Raw genomic sequence first — 19,816 nt, forward strand, 5'->3', positions numbered from 1 at the left:
TTTTTTTTTTTTTTTTTTTTTTTTTTTTTTGCGGTACACGGGCCTCTCACTGTTGCGGCCTCTCCTGTTGTGGAGCACAGGCTCCGGACGCGCAGGCTCAGCGGCCATGGCTCACGGGCCCAGCCGCTCTGCGGCATGTGGGATCCTCCCGGACCGGGGAAAGAACCCGTGTCCCCTGCATCGGCAGGCGGACTCTCATCCACTGCGCCACCAGGGAAGCCCCCCATTGTATTTTTAAAGGAACCTGGTTTGACAGAGAGGATTACAATTTTTGAACTACTGGGGAAATGTGATTTGTCTTTTTTTTCTTAATACTGATGTTCAGGATTAAAATTAACTTTTTAGTATTCATGAAATATTTATCTGTTCTCCCCCTAGAAAAATTGTATTTTGTCAGATTCTTTGCAAGTGATTGGAGAAACACAAGTAACGATACACTTGTCAGAAGAAACTCTATTAACACTATAAAAAAATTCTTTAAAATAACAGCCGCCTTTGAAATATGTGCCAAAACCAGGAGCTAGAGATGTCTCCATTGTTAAAGCCATTTTTTTTCAGTCGCCCACAAGCTAGGAGAGCTGTTAAAAATGCAATGTCAAGCAAGTATTGAAGCTTCTTCTTTGTGTTTATTCTTAGTCTTTTCCACCAAAGGACAGCCTGATCTCCACGTGATGATATCTGTATTTCATAAGTATTAGCCCTCTACAATATATGCCATTTTTATTCTATACCCTGGAGCTGCAGTGAAAACATGAGAATAAATGTTTGTTTTTTTCTTTCATTCATTTTGAATCTTTTATTGTTTTTCTTGAACTAATAAAATAGAGAAGAACACGAAGAGCAGTCAGAATGTTTCAGACCTAAAATCCCAGCCTCACTTAACTTTCTCAGAAGGACTTCCTTAATCTCTGGTTTCTTGTTAGCTTCAAAAATAGCAGATTCAGGGCTTCCCTGGTGGCGCAGTGGTTGCGAGTCTGCCTGCCGATGCAGGGGACACAGGTTCGTGCCCCGGTCTGGGAAGATCCCACATGCTGCGGAGCGGCTGGGCCCGTGAGCCATGGCTGCTGAGCCTGCGCGTCCGGAGCCTGTGCTCCACAACGGGAGAGGCCACAACAGTGAGAGGCCCAAGTACTGCAAAAAAAAAAAAAAAAAGTACTAGGTTCTTAATACAGAGAGGAATGGCAATAAAATACCTTTGGACAATGTAGGACAGAAGAATGGAAACATTCACATATTTTAAGTTTGGAAAGAAAAGCCATGCTACATAAAGGAAGAGAGGAGCCAGCAAAGTTAAAGAATAAAAGTTAAGAGGATCATTATTCTCAGTGATAGCACAGATTCCAAGGATCAAAAGAAAAGATGAAGAAAAATCACAAAGGTTGAACCTAAGAACTACTACCCTTTGTACAGTACTTATTCTTTATATTTGGATCCAATGGGCAAATTTTAGGAAATGATGGCATAGGCAAGGTTTCAGGAAGTTATATTCCTGCAACTTTATCTATCATCTATTTATTCTATCCATCCATCATCCATCCATTCATCCATCCAACAGTCCACCCATCTTAGCAGGGCTATAGCGTCGGTATTATATGCAGTAAAATTAATAGAGAATAATCCTAATATAATCATATCCTCTGTCATTTGGGGCAAGGAGAAAGCATGGATGCATATGTTGGGCTATTTGGTGGTAACCATTTAAAATACCTGTCTTGCACTTATGACCTAGAAGAGTGAAAACAATGCCTGGGTAAATCTTAACAGCTATCTCTCAGACAACGTTTGTTTTTTTGTTTTTAGTATTTCCTCATTATTAAGAAACAAAACCAAACCAAGACCTGCTTATAAGCCCCACAGAAATCCTACTACTCAACATTTAAAATTGGGTTTGGTTTTACCACATTTATTCTTCCCTGGGTTTTTTTTGTTTTGTTTTTTTCCTCTTTAGCCTTTTACAACTCTTTCTGTTGCTTACAGTATCACTTTGTTGTTTTCGTCGAAAGTTGACTCCATAGAGAGGCAGCTCTGGAAGGGTTTCTGGGACTTGAAAATCTGATTTAAATCCCAGCTCTGTGCTCAGCCAAGTCAGCTTACTTTTGAGCTTGGGTGATAGTTGAATCAGACTGTAAAAATATCAAACCCAAGACAATGAAAAATTAAAAGTGTTTACAGATGTTTTTAAAACCCAGTGCCAGATTCTATGAGGCCTGCCTCACAGATGGTCAGCTTGTGATCTAGTAATAAACATTATGATTGCTAAACACATTTTTAGAGTCAAATCAAACTCGAACTTTAAGCCTCTTTTTAAAACAACTATCTTTAAACCGAATGGTTTTCTGTAGCATCTCCACTTACCTTCAGGAGTAGCCTGAGAAGGGAGGAGTAAGGCCACATTGTTGTAAGTCTCCATCTCCTATTTTCTAAATTAAGTTGCTGGAACATTCTTGGCTATTCATTCCCTTAGAGTAAATACATTTCTGTGAATTCATACACCACACACTTCAGGCTTCAGAGCCCCCATGGCTACCCCTCTATAAGATGTGAGAAGTCTTTCTTCCAGGGGCGGGTGAGGAGGTGGCGCTTATTTAGATATTTTCTTGAATTTTCTCAAGTTGGGTGAAGATAGTTTCCATTTCAGTTCATCAGTCACTCTTAAAAAGATGAGGGAGTTTAACCACTTTTTGTGGCCAAGCCAACATAGACTTACAATCAGTGGAATTCAAAGCCGCTGTAACAAAAATAGTCGCATAAATCGGATCAATACAGAGTGACTTCTCACATTTTGTTTTTAGATCCTCATTTTTATATACTTCGTAGTCTTACCCAATTTTTGTTTTAAATGCTTATGCAATTTTAGTTTACATTGAAAACATATACACAAAACCAAAACACAGCAGAGCAAGTCTATGCCATTTGAAGTTGAGGAGAGGAAGTGTGGAGTGAGGAGATTTACAAACCATGTCAAAGCCACCTGGGTGGCAGGTGCTCTTTTCTCTGGGAGCTTAGTCCCACAAAGAGCCATGCACAGGTGGGGCTATTTCTTCATAAGGAGTATACATTTTGGACATATCATAATTTGCTGTTGAATAAATTGTAAAATCAATGTAATTATGATTTCCTTTTTACGTCACACTATGAAAGTCAGGATTAGAAAAAGGTTGGAGAGAGACTTCCTATTCATCATTACACCTTTATCTGTCCCATCCACTTCATGCTTATTCAATTCACTTCCTTTCAGTGAAAAACTAATGATTTGTTGAGCATGTGCTGTGTGTCAGGTATTGTACTACATTCAAGAGGAGTTATCAAGATAAATAAGATATTTTCCCTGCCCTCAAGGAGTCTACGGTCTGAGGTAGAATATCTTCCTGCGGATAGATATGCTACTAGCCACCATAGGGGTGAGTGCCCTAAGAGGAAGTTTTTTAGAGAAAGCATGTGTTTGGGAAGGCTGGGAACAGTCACTCAGGTCACAGACCCAGCTGCAGAGTATCTGCCTCTTGTTCTTTTATGTTGGTCGTATTTAATGACAGTGAACACAGGCACAGCTTAAACATACAGGCTGCCTTTATTTACCCCTTTTTGCCACTCCTTGACCAACTCCTTTCCTCTGTCCCTTGACCAGAAGGCCGAGGAGGGGCGGGTAGAGACCCACAGCCGGCCACTCCACCATTTCACCCATAAGCAATGACTAGCAAGGGAGGAAGATGTCCTCTCAGGGGCATTTGGGTTCCATTCACACACCCTGGATGTACCTCTTCCACCTGTGGGACACAACAGTCTGGACAGCGGGCCTCTGCTAACCCAGGCTGTATGACACAGGAGGTGCATCACTTTCCTTCTTGGCAAATTGGAGCTCATTGGGTGTAACAGTGGTCCTTGTCAGCCATCTCCAGCTATCCGTCCTCACTTCCTTCCGACCAATCTATCATTTAGTAAAAGATTAACCTTATATCATCGTAACAATATATTGGGTTTTATATGTGAGGGCCTGGGGACATCTCTTAAGGTGATTAATACTATAATGACCATCTAAAAGGAGTCTCATTACCTATGACCCCAAATTGATAATGACAGGGCCAGAGCACTAAGAGGCCCTGTCTTGCAATTCCCTTGTGGCCCAACCTACATAGAGACAATCAGAAACAATGGAAAATTTCTAATCCATGATTTCAGCTTTTGTTTCACCTCTCTCCCTCCCTGGCAAGTTCCAATGAGGCAACTGGCAACTTCCCTCACCGATCCTACTAGAATCAGAGTAAAGTGATTGGCCAGAAGTTGTTCTTTTTTCTGTTATTTCTCCCAAATGGGTGAAGGTGCTAATGGAGAGTAAACACTCACAAGACCAGAATGAAGAAAGAGGAACCTCAGGAGGTCTAGGTCAGTGGCCCCTGAAAATTTGAGAATTGACCGTAATTACAATAGATCGGAAAGGCCTCTCCTGTCTCCCAACTGGTTTGTACCTAATTTCGACCAAGTCTTATTTAGGAGAGTGTTAGTCTTTAAAGTTGAATGGAAAATTTCCTTGTCCTCTAATGACTCCTGACATTTCTGGAGATGATGATGTTATTCTTTTTAAAGTCTCCTGTCCCTCTGGAACCTTGCGTAGGAGGGAATCCTCTCTCACTCTGAGGCATGCTGACTTGGAGAGCACACAGCACTTAGGGGAGGCAACCGTAATCATAATAATTTATGTTTGTTTGCTTTTTATAAATCCTGTCCAAGTCTGTTGAGGTTACATGTTATCGAATAAGCCAGGTGAAAAGAAAATCCAAGGTGGTTTATTTCCATTCATGAGTCCTGTTTCAATCTTGGTCTTCCACCACCTCACTCCAGGCCCCGTAGAGACTTCAGGTGATTTATCCATTCGCACAGTGATTTCAGCTGGGGCGCATCTTGCCTTGAATATTTTGGGGAAGCATTTGTTAAGCATATGCTGTGTGTCAGGCATTGCACTACATGCAAAAAGAGTTATAAAGATAAGATATTTTCCCTGCCTTCAAGGAGTCTATAGTCTGGGGCAGAACATCTTCCTGCAGATAGCTATGAATCCTGATAGAGGAACGTTGCTTTGGTATGGAAATGATTGGGATTAGTTGAATCCAGTCCCACTGACCCCAGAGGCAAATTGACCAGATCAGATCTGGCAGTCACTGTCATCCTGATTGCAAAATAAGACGTCGTAAAACCCATACTGCATGAACCAAATATTTGATGCTTTAGTTTAAAGCAACTATTAAGGCTTCCAATGTAACCAGTGTTTAAAATTCTCCACTGAGATTTCCCCTTTATGAATAGAAGGATTGTGTTACAAAGGAGACAGCAGTGACTAGCATTGAAATGTGTAATTGATCCCTCTTTTTTTTGTCCCTCAGATTTTCTTCTCAGACCTGGAGGGTTGAGAAGGGGGGGGGGAAAGGCAGCATTGACACTTTTCTTTTTCTTTTTCTTTTTTTCAGATTCAGAAGAGTAAAACACACCTCATAGACAATAAGAGAGGCTGCCAATGTCTTGCATCATTTTAGCTGAGCTTCTTCATTCTCTTCTCCTTCCACAAAGACCTGTATCTGGGGAAGGTGTACAACTTTCAGAAACAAGCCCCACCCCTGCACTTGGCCTTCTCTCATGCCATCTCCTCCCAGGAGATGACTTTCTTGGAGCTGGTTTGAGGTCTTAGAACTCTGGGGGAATCCCCCCAGCCCAAGCAAACAACACAACTTCCGATTTTTGCACAAACAGAAACAACACATGAAGGGACTTCCTCAAAATCCTTTGCTAATGCCCTGGCTTTCAAGGCACCTGTCTGGCCTGATGGGAACGGACATCCTGGAAACGCTGAGAGAGGCCTGAGAAAGCCACACACACACAGGAATTGCCACTGTATTTCTTTATGTGTTGTTATTTTTGCACTGGTTGCTGATGGTGGATGCAGCCAAGCTGGCCTTCATCGCAGCTAAGATGATGATTTCAGTCTCTGGTTGTTCCTTTCCTGAGTCAGGAACGTTCTTTCTCTCCAGTTTTCTTCCAGACTTAGAAATTGTTCCCATGCTTTTCTTCCCATTTATATAATATGAAATACTTTCTGTTTTATAAGAAAGGAGATTTTCCTCTTCTTTATTTGATGCTTAATTTACCTGTGCATTCATTAATACAAACCTGAATGTTTCAGCTTGTGACCATATCGTTCAGGTGGGAAACCCAGTGTTTTCACTGAGTAGCATCCATGACTAAATGGTTACTGAATTTTTTACCACTGGCTGGTCCTCTTCTTTTGAATATTTATGGTTTGACCTAATCGTTCTTCTTTCTATTCAGGGAAGTGCTAAGGGAATTAGTATCAGGAAGATATGTCCAATAATTTTTTTTTCATTTTAATGAGCCTTTAGAAATGCCAGATAGGAGATGATTAATAGCACGAATCAAAAATAAGAATAGTGGATGTCACAGGGAAAGAGACAAAAAGTACAGCCCCCTGAAACCAAGTCAAGAATGGGATCCAGTGGAGTGCAAGTCAAGGAATTTTGTGGATCTAAGTGGTGTGATTTGAATGAAACTGATTCTTGAAATGGAATTGTGGTTCACAGAGGAATCTTTGAGTCCTTCCTAAGGGTAAATCACATGAATAGGCTGGTGATGGAAGAGGAATACAAATAGGAAGAGAGGGAGAGCCGGACGGTAGGCTTAACTGTATTCCTCGTTGCAGATTTAATTTCCACTTGGAAAACACAAAAGCAAACATTTAAAAACTCCTCTCAGTACTAAGGCAACATGTTGGTATTTCTTCAGACAGAAAGGAGACTGTGTATGTCGTCTACCAGGCCTTTTGTCTCACTGAAATATTCCCCAACAGAAAGATCTGGAGAACTCTGTGGTGTGGAATGCACAGTCGTGTACTGATATTTGAGCAGGGTTCTTAGATCAGATTTCCATTTTGCTTGGTAATAACAGATTTTTCTGTTGCTTCTCCTGTTTTCCTAACAGTGACCACAGTAAGTCATGTGGTCACAAATTCAAAACAGGAGCTCAGCAGGTCAAGTAAATGAGTACAGCAAGCTGTAATATCAGAATGATTGCGATAAATGGTAATTCATCGTGGGCCTGGGTATCAGAGAGCCAGTGAGGAGCAGTAGGGGGGGAGTGGGGAGGGCATGCACTGCCCCAAGGGGGCAGTGGCTGGCAGCTACGGGATCAGTGCTATGTGGGAATGAGGGTCCTAGATACCTAAGATTTTATGTAAACCCCCTCCAAATTTTTTAATATTGGCAACTAATTCAGAAACTTACAAACACAGTGCTGGCCAAAGAAAACATCCCTATGAACTAACTGCATTCAATGCATGGGCCATCGATTTGCAAACTATGCTCTTTGAGGTGGTTTTAAATAGAAGTGAAATACAACCAGTGCATGTCAGTTCTTGACCTTGGAACCTGAACTTTTGACCTCACTTCAATTCTGTATTTTTCTATGTAGAGCTTTGCAACCAATCAAACTAGAAAGGTGCAGCTTCACTTTTATACTCAATCAAGACTAAACAATATTTGAAAAAGAAATAGGAATATAGCCATTTTTTCTAGCACCAATAAAGATGGAAATGTTTTACATTTGCTTTAAGTCATTAATTTAGCTGGAAAAAGGTGGGCAGAGAATTTTATTCAGGATAGCACTCTGCTTGGAACTCTCAGCGTGGAAAAACAAAAGCATCATGTAACTCTTATTTTTAAATCCTTAGAAAGTGTTTTGAAGGGACATTGAGTAAAAAAGCAAAATTATCTATTTTTTTAAATAAAAAACAATGTATTACTGTGCTATAAATTGATACTGGAGCTGGTAAGACAACAGTGTTGACTGGAAGAACAGTATTTCCAGAGCTCTAGCTCACTTGCTGTGGTCTTTCCATTCTCTAGAAACAGCTTCCTCCAAGTTGAGCAGTGAAGTGGAAGACACATTCTTCCATTGCACGGATTGTGACACCTTACTCTGTGTTCCACTGTCACTTAAAAAGCAAAGGCTTACACACCTGAGTTAAGAATTAACTGGTATGTGGGGAAAGTACTAGGGATATTCCCACCATTGACAAACCACCAGTTCTACATGTCCCTGAGTAGAAAGTGACAAATGGAGTTAGCCCTTGAGTTTGGGCCCCCATGTCACCAACTAGCTCTACAGCCAAGTTTTGTTGATGCAGTATGTTTTGCTGCCATAATGACCGAACCATAGGCGGGTCTTTGTTCCAGCTTTTATTCACGCCCACCTTTCTTAGGTTATGAGCCCTAGTTGTTTATGGCAGCAGGCAAGAGACTCATTTCTAACCCATTAAATTCAAATGGATTTTCTTCCTATGTCCATTTCATTCCTGGAGCTTTTAAAAAGCATTGAAGACATCTGACAGTATCCCATTTAGGACCTGATATACTTAAACAATAAAATGATATCTAGACATCTGAGAGCCAAAGAACGATCTAGTGCATCTGTTCATTTCATTTGCAGAACTAAAGCCATTATATTATATTTTCCACCTGAAGTGATGCCTCTAGTAAATATGAAAAATAGAAAGTAAAGAGCATTATTATCACAAGATGTGAGACAGCAAATAAAAAGATGGAGACCAATTTTGTAATCCATATTTTAGGAGTAAGGTTGCTGGTCTTTTAATGTCACTTCTGTCATGGATCAATTGTCTTTAGATAGATAGGAAGAATATGTAATATGTTTTTTTCTAATCTTAACCTTTCAGCAGAGACTTACATGGTAGAAATGACTTCATAACATTCCCCATGGAATAAGGAGGAAAACAAAAGAAAAAAGGCACAAAATCTTTTTCTCATAATGAGATAGAGAAGATTCTGAGATTAAAACCTATGTATGTAGCATTATGTCCCCCATAAAGGGGATTTTAGGAAATAAACTTCATTCTTATTGCAAGATTCCCACACATCCCAACAGGATTTGCACCACTGGCCCACCACAGGGCCTGGCATACAGTCAGCGTTCAGGAAACACATGCAGAACCGTCCAGCTGAATTCCACTAGCCACCTGTGAGTGCAAAGTTCAAGTTTACCTGAAAACGCACTCAACGTCTTCTGTATGTCAAGTGTATTGCTAAAGGCTTATCTTCTAAGTATGTGCAGACATGCCCTAGTGACACAGATAGCTTATTATAAGGGACAGGATATTGCAAGTAGTATGGGGGAAATTAGCAGTGCCAAGTTTATGAAAATAAAACTTCTCTATGGTTTTTGGGTTTAAGAAAAACAAACAAATGAAAAAACAAAAACAGAAACAAACCAAAACAGGATTTATATGAAAATTCACTTCCAAAAGGAATGATGACACGATTACCAGTGGATTGATTTATAATCCAGGTTGTAACATTTAAAATCCAAAATAGACTTTCTTGAAGCGAGTAAAAGCATCTATATGTGCAGCATGGGGAATCAGTGCTCTGCCAACATTATGGTCGGTATAGTACTGAACCACAGCAGAGTTGGATGTTAAAGAAATAATGTTGCAATAATGATGTTATATTGGCTCTTCTTTGTGAATAAGTGGAAAGTAATATTTGTAATTCATTGATAGTGATCCATGATTAAAGGCCTCGTTATCATTTAGAAAATGAACTTGAAAAAATTGTAATGAACAGCACAATATTTGTATAAAATATCCCTCTGAGAACCAAGAGACACATTATCTGCCAAGACCAGATGTCCGTTGTTAAGGTTTCCTCTCATCAAACACACTGGTGGGCACAGAGATGACGGCAGAATTAGAATGGTAACAGCCTGTAGGACATTAGACAGGGTTCATCTGATAAGTGAATTTGGGTCCAGGGAAGTTTAGAAAATGGGAAGAAGTCCTCTGGATGTTTTCATTGGACATTTGCAAAAGCCTGGATGCTCCTCCAGGAAAGCTGCAATAAACAACGATTGTTTCATCAAAAGAATATCTTGTTTTTACATTGAACAAGAGTGGGGTGCAGTGGGAGGCCTGGACTGAAAGGTTCATGAAAATCAATTTCAACATTATTAAGTCCTGATTTTTTTAACTAATGCCCCTCCACCTCATCCATTTTTTTCTTTAAAATATTGGCAGACATATTTGAAATGAATTGACATTTATTCTGGCTTCTGTTCTCAAGCAGAAATGGATTGACACTGACAATGGCTGGCTTCACTAAATGAACTTGAACCCAGCCTAGATAGCCATCCACTGAACCAAGGGGTGGTGTGTGGGCCCTTCACCTCACTCAGGGCACACTTAGCCTCCATTGGGGAGATCTCACCATTTCTGGGGCTTAATGCTTGCTGTAGTAGGCCAGTCATTGCCATCTTGGAAGCTGTCAGCTTCAGTCATGTTTGCTGAACCTCACCCATGTATCTTCATGGAAGCTGGCTTTTGGACAACAGAAGCATTTCTCTGTCAGGTTACAGTGCAGGAGAACTCATTTAAAATAAAGCCCATTAAAACCCAATGGCTGTGGAATGGCTTTTCAATAGATTGCCCTGGAGGCATACCCTTGTACAGTTTTTGCTTCTCTGTGGTGATCTGTCTTGGGGTAGGTATTTGTGTACTAGTGTCCTTGTCTTTGAGTGGCTATATGTGTGACGATACAGAATATAGTCGCACACCAACAAGCATAGATTTATAGTAAAAATCTACAGCCATAGGTATTGTCCAGTAACTGATTCTAGAGATAGAACTGTATAAATTTTCCTTTTTTCTTGCTTTGATGATATTTTTATAAAATTTTATATGCTGTAAAAAATTTTTTAAAATATTTGCTATTTTCATTTGTAGAGCTCGGTTAGGTTTTTATCAACTCTGGTGCCCGCTGTACAGCCAGATTCCTCCCTCCACCTAATCTCAGCATTCTCTCGCTTTTTCATACTTTTTCTCTCTCCTTATTTTCTTCGCTCATTTTTATACCTTTTGCAAATTCCTTGTTTTGCCTCTGTCCAGGCAAGCCATTCTGCTTGCAGCCTCTTTTTAGCACATGGAAACACAAAATAATGGAAAGAACAAAATTATCTTGTTCCAGTGTGATCCACATGAGGAAAGGTTGTGGGCCAGGGATGGGGTATGAATAGATGGGGAGGAGGGAATAGTTTGGGGAAAGGAAGCAGGAAAAAGGAAATCCTCATGGGATATCCATTACCCAAAGTAAGGTGACTCACTTTGAGCCTAACATAATGCTCTTATTATCTCTTCTCAGTCTACGGCACAATTTTTATACAGGGTTTTTCTCCTTAGGATGTTAAGTCCTCACCGTGGGCCTCTAGACCTTTCCTTACTAGGGCACTGGCCACCAACTCAGCTCATCTCCTCAGCCTGAGATCTTGCTGCTGTTCAGCTGGATTTCGGGGAGATGTCTGGATTAAAATCAAGAATGTTTAACAGGACTCAAAAGAGGGAGGCAAGCAGAATTAAAACCCCAAACCTCAATCCAAATCATGCCGAATAAATAGTTCTTTTCAGGAATAAGGAAGGTATTTCTAGATATGTTCTGAGAAAGCTCTTCCAAAAGGGAAGATGATAAAAGGAACTTTGTATTTTATGGCAGTGATAGAATGTACTTCTATGATGTGAAATATGTTTTTAGCAGATAAAATGCAGGTTGCAATTTGCAAGAGAATGACCATCCATTTTAAGAAAAGTGTTTTGTTCCCTGTGATGCTGGTCTGTACTAAAAGAAACTATTCAAATGCCATAGCCTCACATCTCTAAATGCAAAAATAAATCATAGGGATTCATGTAAAACAGAATATGCTAAACTGCTCTCAATAAATTATGTGTTTATTGTAAATCTTTTTTGCACAGATGAGGCAGACAGTCCCTCAATGTATAATTTTCCGCCAGCATCTAGTAATGAATAAGTACTTGTATGTTCTTCTGATTACCAAATAAAAACAATGAGTTAACCTCTCTGTTGAAATTTGAAAAATGAAAAGGCTGTTTTTCTTCACTTTAATGTTTTTCATTGTTGTCAATGTTCTGTCCCAGATAGGAGGCTGTCCAGACTCACTCAACCATCTGTCTCTTTTGTATTCTTCCAAATGCCAAGCAATATCCAGGTACCAAGTGCTTTTGCCTGCACACTGAAGATATACACAGTGTATCGCGTCTCATATAATCTTTTTTGAGGGATGAGTGGATGGGCTATCAGAAGCTCCTTGGAGGCATAAGAAATGTCAGTGTTCCAGGAATTAGGCTGGCTTCCATATGTTCAGTTTTCTTCTGGGTACCACGATACAGTTTTACATTCCTACGATGCTAGTTTTTGAATTCCAAACATTTTTTCCTTTTCCTTCTCCCTCAGGTAAAAAGGGCTACCTGGCAATATTTTCTTTCTCTCCAGCTACAAACATAGGGAGTCTGACGAGGGACTAGTCATTACCCCTATTTGTGAGCATACATACATGGTTTAATATAGTGAATGGCGTCCAGCCTTCAAACCAGCCACTAAGAGGCACCCCTAGTGGTGATGGTGCATATTACACAAGTACCACCCCCTTATCTGGACCACCTCTGTATGTTGTTCCTCTGCAGTAACTCCACTGGGTTATCACTGACTAAAGAGGCTGGGATGTTCCTCCCAAGCGGCCATGCATTGAAACACTCTTTTTTAATTCCTTTTTTTTTCCTGAGAGCCAAAAACAGAACTTATTTTGAAAAATATAGAGAAGTATAATAAAATTAAAATCACTTGTAATACCCCATTCAGTGTCAGTTCTTTACTTCCCAATGGTCTTTTGCTATGTGTTTTTACACAGTTGAGGCCATACAGTACAATATATTTAATTTTGTATTATGGTTTGTTCTCATAACATTGGATTGTAAGCATTACCCATTTAAAAAAACTCTTTACTAATATAATTTCAATTGCAAAATAATTTTTCATTTTGTGGCTCTAGTGAAGTTTACTTAACTGCCTGTCTGCTCTTGGACAATTAAGTTATATGCTTTTATTTTCTGAAGTTGTAAATAACAGCAGCGGGGCTCTTTGTACATAAGGCTTTGTCGCATTTCTGAATATCTCCATTGGAAGAATTCTTAGAATACTGGGTCAAAGGTCGTGGACCTTTTTTCAGACTCCTCATTCATATACCCAATTCCAAGGCATATTCAGATATTAAAACGGCCATATTTAAATAGCATATAACGTTGCATGTCTGAATAGCTCTTATGTTTTTGATCATTGTTCTTTGTGATGAATAGAGATCAGGTCACACAAAAGAAAGCATGGTATTCATGGATTGTGGAGGAGAAATGTTATCAAACACTGCCTATGCTGCTCTAGCTTATACACTGTTGGAAAACAACTCTTAGGAAAGTACAGGAGGTGGGCTTGAAGCCCTCCAAACTTTCAGAGATTCCACAGCCCTAAGCAGAACGTGGACTTCTCTTGATGCCCTTTTGTCAAGGCTGCAAAGGGGCAAAGATAACGATTCATTTAGCTCGTTGATCTCTGCCACTCCCTAAATGGAACACAGAGAAAATGTTGGTGGATGTGCTCAGCAACGGTTATCAAATGTTGTGGGTATCTAAAGGCAGACACTGCAATAGGCTAAAAGAAAGAGTGAAAATGCACAGTAGACTGACAGACACTTTTCCTACTTTAGTCCTTCAGCACCCACTTCTGCCTTGGGACCTGCTTATGTTGTAACAACATTGCTATTGTTGGACCGTTACAAAGGATGACGCTAGGTCTCAAGGGCTTTTAAATCACCTTTTCCGGCAGGCTTGGGCCTGGCTGTGCTAATCTTACGTTGCAGAAGGAAATTAATTGAGGTCAAGTTGCCGATCATTGGGTTTAGTGCTACCCTCACGTCCTGAGTCTTAGGTGTGTGTATTTGCCCCAAGGCAGGCAGCCTTGGTTGTCACTTTCATCCTCTTCTCCAGACTCCTGATGAATTGGATTTGTTGCCCTTTAGCTGAACCAACCAAGGACATTAATTTGAAATATCTGAAAGCTATTCGTTTGTCAAAAGATACTTCCAGTCACACAAGCTGCTGTGTTGACATCTCTGCCCCGAGCTGACTGATTGGGTTGTTTACTCCTTGAACATTCACATGCTCTGGGTCAAGGACAATGTAATGCGTGACCTTAAAGTGCTTCTCTCCCAAAGATGACATATTAGCTACTGTACACACACACACACACACACACACACACACACACACACACACACACCTTTCTCACACACTCTATCGCACTTCAGTTTGCTAAGTTCTCTCACTTGGTCCTCACAATGACATCCTGAAATTGATGTTTTTACATTTTTATAGATGAGGAAAATGGAACTTAGCACAATGTCAGCACTGATGTAGTTGTTTATTCATGTTTTTATTTTCCTTACCTCATTTACAAAATATTTCAGAAGTCTAAAATCACATAAATATAACCAATTTGCTTTTAAAAAATGAAGGCTGCAGAATAAAACCAGAGGCAGGAAGTCAAGCTAGTGTAGATTGAGTCAAACAGGGCAAACGTTAGTGTACGGTCATGCAGGCTGAATAGGCCTCCCCAGTTCCCAGCATTAGATCATAAATTGGGTCTGAGTTTCCGGGAAACCTAAATAAAAATGAAAAGAAACCATTTACAAGATTCACATCATTCATGAGGATAAAGCACGCCAGTTCCTCAGAAGAAAGAACACTTCCCTTACAGCTGAAAGAAATGTCTTCCACAGGTATTCACTGGGTACACTGCTTCTCACTCCTGGCTGCAGACAGGCTCACCCGGGCCCCATCCCAGATCAGTGAAACAGCATGTCTAGGGGGAGGCCCAGGTATCAGCATATTTTCTTTAGAACTCCCCAGACCATCCTAATGTGGAGCCAGGATTGAAAAGCACTTACAGAGTGAATTCTGAGTCACTCACAGAGCAGCATCCCAGGTAGATTTCTATAATAAATCCCAGAGTGAGGTTTATGTGTCCACCAGCCTGGAACAGTAGGGGTCAGTTTGAAAGCTGATCTGAACATGGATCTTCCAGCTCAATTTCTGATGTGTTCCCTGGGAATGGGAGCAAGGGAGGGTGAAGGGTTTTGGAAAATGAAACTTAGATAAGCTGAGTATTATTCCCACGAACGGAACTTTGAGTAAAGTGATAGGTTATTTGGTGGCTATGGAGTGGAAGATGATTTCAGGGACACAACCTGACTTAACAGGGAGCCCATGGGAGGCTGACTCAGAGCCTAACCACCCCCAATGGTCCATGGAGCCACCTGATGGTCTGGAGAAATTGCCAACAGGTTTATTTTATGCGTCTCTGCCTGCTACCTGTTTGTGACTCACGATTAGGAGAGGCGCACGTGGTTTCTCCCTTTTCCTGATATATTGGGCATTTCGTCAAGCATACAGAGAAAATAACCGCATGGTAGAGGGCTTGCAGCTCTGCTTTTCCACTGACCCACGGCCCCCAGAGTTTTCTGTCTCATTCACTATCTGCAAAGGAGACACCAGGGGAATGAAAAGCTGTCCCAAGAAAAATCCATCAAGCTTCAGGCTTTGGGAAGCTCATGATAGGTCATTAAAAAAAAATTATTTATTTTATTTTTATTTATTTTTGGCTGCGTTAGGTCTTCATTGCTGCATGCGGGCTTTTCTTTAGTTGCGGTGAGTGGGGCTACTCTTCGTTGCTGTGCACGGGCTTCTCATTGCGGTGGCTTCTCTTGTTGCAGAGCACGGGCTCTAGAGCGCAGGCTCAGTAGTGGTGGCGCACGGGCTTAGTTGCTCCACGGCATATGGGATCTTCCCGGTCCAGAGATCGAACCCGTGTCCCTTGCATTGGAAGGTGGATTCTTAAGCAGTGCGCTACAAGGGAAGTCCCTTGATAGGTGACTTTAATTGCGCCAAGCATTTCTATGAAATAACCTGGCAATAGTGAATATTTCTACAGGTAACACCATTAAAAGCTTGTCGTCATTCAGTGCTTTGAAGTTTTTTAAGTGCTCATTTAGGTCACATTACATTTGATCTCTCAGCTTCATGAGGGTATCTGTGGAAAGCAGAGTGCCCTATTTTCCAGCAGTTAAAGAAGGAAATTTCTATCACATAAGGTTTTCCAAGCCTCCCTGAAGATCAGAATCACCTGGGACACTTGTGAAAGATCCACGCCCCTCCAGAAATGCTGGCTCACTAGTGCTTGGCTGGGCTAGGGAATCTGGGGTTTTTTTCCTTTTTGTTAATAATCCCAGGTAGTTCTTATGTGTAGGCAAATTTAGGAAGACGGCACCTGAAGGAAACCTGGATAACGGAGTGGTCAAGAAATATCAAGGGTCATTGGGAAAAGTTTCTCTAGGTTTAAACTCTGAAGGATCTTGGCTTAAATTTTGCCCCCCAACATTCAGTAACTTTGTGAAAATTACTTACACTTTGTCTCCAAATTCCATAAATTAAGAATCATTCTATCATCAGAGAGTTAGTATCAGAAAAGATAACTAACGTACGTTTAATTGTCCATTACTAATATGGTGCCTAGAACATGGTAGCTGCCTGATATGTGACAGTGACTGATGCTAATGACCAAGTGGCCAAATTGTGAGTCACACCTCTGAATAAAAAACCCTAAACTCTGCCTCCTTCCTAATGCAGTGGTTCTTAACGGAGGGCAATTTTGTTCCTAGGGGACATTTGTCAGTGTCTGGAGGACATTTTTGATGATCACGACGGTGGGGGGCTTGGTGGGGGGGTGAGGAGGGGGTTTGCTGCTGACACCTAGCGGTAGAGGCCGGGGATGCTGCTAAACGTCCTACCATGCACAGGACAGCAAAGAACGATGTGACAAAATATCAGTGTGCATCTGTCGAGAGAAACCCTATCCGAAAGGGACAGTGAGACAAGTGAAACGTCCCGTGAGTGGAGGGATAAACACTTTGAATCATTGGCTTCCCCACCGTGGAGGTGGATCCAGTGGGACACAGGTTGTTTCTGGTGGGTCAGGAACGGCTATGGATCTGCACCCTGGTAGTGCCCTTGATCGGGGCTGGCTTGGTACATACTCAGGTCCACCATTCTTCCTGTAGGATACAGTGTGAGTGGCACCCCCTGGAGCTGTGCAGTGAGGCAGCCCTGGCCCGGACCCCACTTATCACTTTGGGTAAATCTTTTTGTTTTTTTTTTTGCGGTATGTGGGCCGCTCAGCGTTGTGGCCTCTCCCGCTGTGGAGCACAGGCTCCGGACGCGCAGGCTCAGCGGCCATGGCTCACGGGCCCAGCCGCTCCGCGGTATATGGGATCTTCCCGGACCGGGACACGAACCCGCGTTCCCTGCATCGGCAGGCGGACTCTCAACCACTGCGCCACCAGGGAAGCCCTGGGTAAATCTCTTTACCTCTAGTGTCTGAGCACCCCGTTTGATGGATGATCATTAGACTCACCTGGGGTACGTGTTGACCTGCAAACTTGTGGCTCCATTCCCTGGAGGTTCCCCTTCAGTGGGTCAGCAAATGACCCTGGAAGCCATATTTATAAAAATCACCCAACTCTTACATTCCGGGCATCTACAAGATCTGGAAAATGAAGACCTAAAAGTTCTGCCAGATATCACTTCTCTCACCTCGTGCAAATTAACAGTTTTTGTGGGTCTGAGGTGTTTGGATTAATTTCGTGTTCTCTATTTTTACTATTATTACTACTACGACTAACACTATTAACGGTACTTCCACTGCTAATAATAATGATAATAATAATAATAATTAACAGTAACACAATGTCAAGGGTAGTACCCTGTTCTTTAAGGCTAAAATGGAACAGTCTCAAACACCATCCCTAGTGTATATCTTCACATCTCACCAGGTATTCCGGGGTTGGGAAAGCTTATCCCTCGCCTGGACCCCAAGTTCCTGCTTCATCTGATGCCGAGATCAGTCAGTGTGTCCTCTTGTTATCTTTACCCATGACTGTGTTCACTCAGACTAGCACAACCTCCACTCACGCCAGGCCTCTGCATGGAAAGTAGACTTTACAAAAAGTTTGCGTAGGTTCAGGGGACTTGTGACAAATAACTTGACGTTAAATCATGCCTACCCTCTGCCTGAGAATTCTGTCTGCTTTTCTGCCAGCTCAGACTCCAGGCATTTGTCATGTTGCTGGATTCTGGCCTTCAGGCCTCTTTTGCCCCACTCTGTATGGCCAAATAAACCAAGAAACAAATGAATAAATAATATTTGCATTTATAGATAAAATATATATGTATATATGTGTATGTGCATTTTATGTGTATACATATATTGATGTATAAAATAATATATACGTGTATGTGTGTATAGGCATATATTATATATATACAAACATACACACACACACATATGTGTAAATGTTCTTTTGCAGAACAATTCACCTCGCTTCCTTTATTTCTCGCCAGAACACTTGGATGTAGTTGTTGTCATTTCCCTCGTTTTGCAGATGAAGACTTCATCTTCACAGCTCTTCAGAGGTTCCAGAGAAATCAAGTTTGTTGCTTGAGGTCCAATAGGGAGTAAAGGCTATAGGGACAAAGCAGAGACAAACCCCTGACTTCTCACTTCTAAATCCAGAACTTTCCCTTTCACAGCAGCAGTTCTCCACTCTGGCTGCACATTAGCATCACCTGGGGTGGGCTTTGAAAATCCAAATGCCAGAGCTCCAGCCCGGTACAATGAACACAGAATCTCTGGGTGTGGCGCTCAGGTAACTGCATATTTAGAACGCTTCCCTGGTGATCCTAAAGTGCACGCCTGCCTGCTCAGACCAGTCTGGAGACCGAGAACCATCACACGCACAGAGGTAAAGCCTGTGCTCCTGGCTTTTCTGGACCATGGACTATGCCCTGCTTTGCTTCCACACCCTCACCCAACCTTCTTCTCAATGTTGTCTTCAGACCCAAACTTTTGGATCATTTGATAACATTGCACGTGAGCATTTACCGGTCTGAAAAGTCTGTCCACAATCCTATTCTTTCTCATCCTCTCTTTCCTCTTTACAGGCACAAAGAAGCATTCTCATGGCTCACCAGCCCCAAGCACTAGCTCCACTAGTCGCCTTACCTTGCCAGGTGGGTAAATATCGTTGCTTCATAATCTTAGTTGATCACAGACAGCAGAGAGGACCCGTTTCTCAGGAGTTGAGTTTAGCAGTTGATAAGTGGGGAATCTGGCCCCTTGTGTATCCTGTTGACCCCATGTTATCAGAGGGCTTTGTCTCTGATATCCACATTTGTAAGGTTCTCCCAAGAATGGACATAACATATTCATAGTTGGTTCACAATCTCTCCTGCTCACTGATGGAAAGAGTAGAATCTTGATCTTCCTTAAGGTTCATCGGGACATGCTATGCAAGTATTTCTTTGAGAGGCAGGTGGCACAGGGGGAAGAATGAATTTTTGGTGAGAGAGAGAGACTTGGGTTCAAATCTCAGCTTTGCCATGTTCACACTGTGCAGGCTCACTACACTTATTCAGCTTCTTGGAGCTTCTGTTTTCTCATCTGTCTGCATGATAATAAGAATCAGAAACAATACTCATCAATTTAACATAGTACTGACTCATAGAGGGTGCTCATAGCGAGTATCGACTATTGAGAAATAAGGAGGTCATGGACGATCTGTACTGGATCCTATCTAACATTTACTAGAAAATTTTAAGCATTCATGACAATCCTGTGTAATCACTATTTAATATGAGAGGTACCTATTGGTCACTGTCTCCATGCATAGGCTTACATTCTCTATGCAAATTAGGTTCCAAGTAAAACTTGGAAAAACACATTTATTTGGAGGGAAGGAGAGATTATAACAGGTAAATATGGACATTGTAGAAAAATCGAAAAATAATACAAAT

At 41.4% G+C, this 19,816-nt stretch overlaps 1 protein-coding gene across 8 annotated transcripts in view; it reads left to right on the plus strand.

The window, feature by feature from the left end:
* Positions 1 to 19,816, plus strand: part of PDE1C (phosphodiesterase 1C) — a 476,007-nt gene that overhangs the window by 437,329 nt on the left and 18,862 nt on the right. For 6 of the 8 annotated variants that reach the window (XM_027102260.1, XM_027102256.1, XM_027102254.1 and 3 more), the window contains one exon: positions 18,965 to 19,033. In XM_027102260.1, the coding sequence (XP_026958061.1) occupies positions 18,965 to 19,033 (69 nt within the window). Of the gene's footprint in view, positions 1 to 5,459; positions 11,940 to 18,964; positions 19,034 to 19,816 lie in introns of those variants that run through there. The other 2 variants (XM_027102255.1, XM_027102259.1) reach the window with 1 other exon arrangement.

Source organism: Aethalodelphis obliquidens, unplaced genomic scaffold, assembly GCF_003676395.1.
Source record: "Aethalodelphis obliquidens isolate GAN/ISIS:26980383/991018 unplaced genomic scaffold, ASM367639v1 scaffold5, whole genome shotgun sequence".
Classification (NCBI taxonomy): Eukaryota; Metazoa; Chordata; class Mammalia; order Artiodactyla; family Delphinidae; genus Aethalodelphis; species Aethalodelphis obliquidens.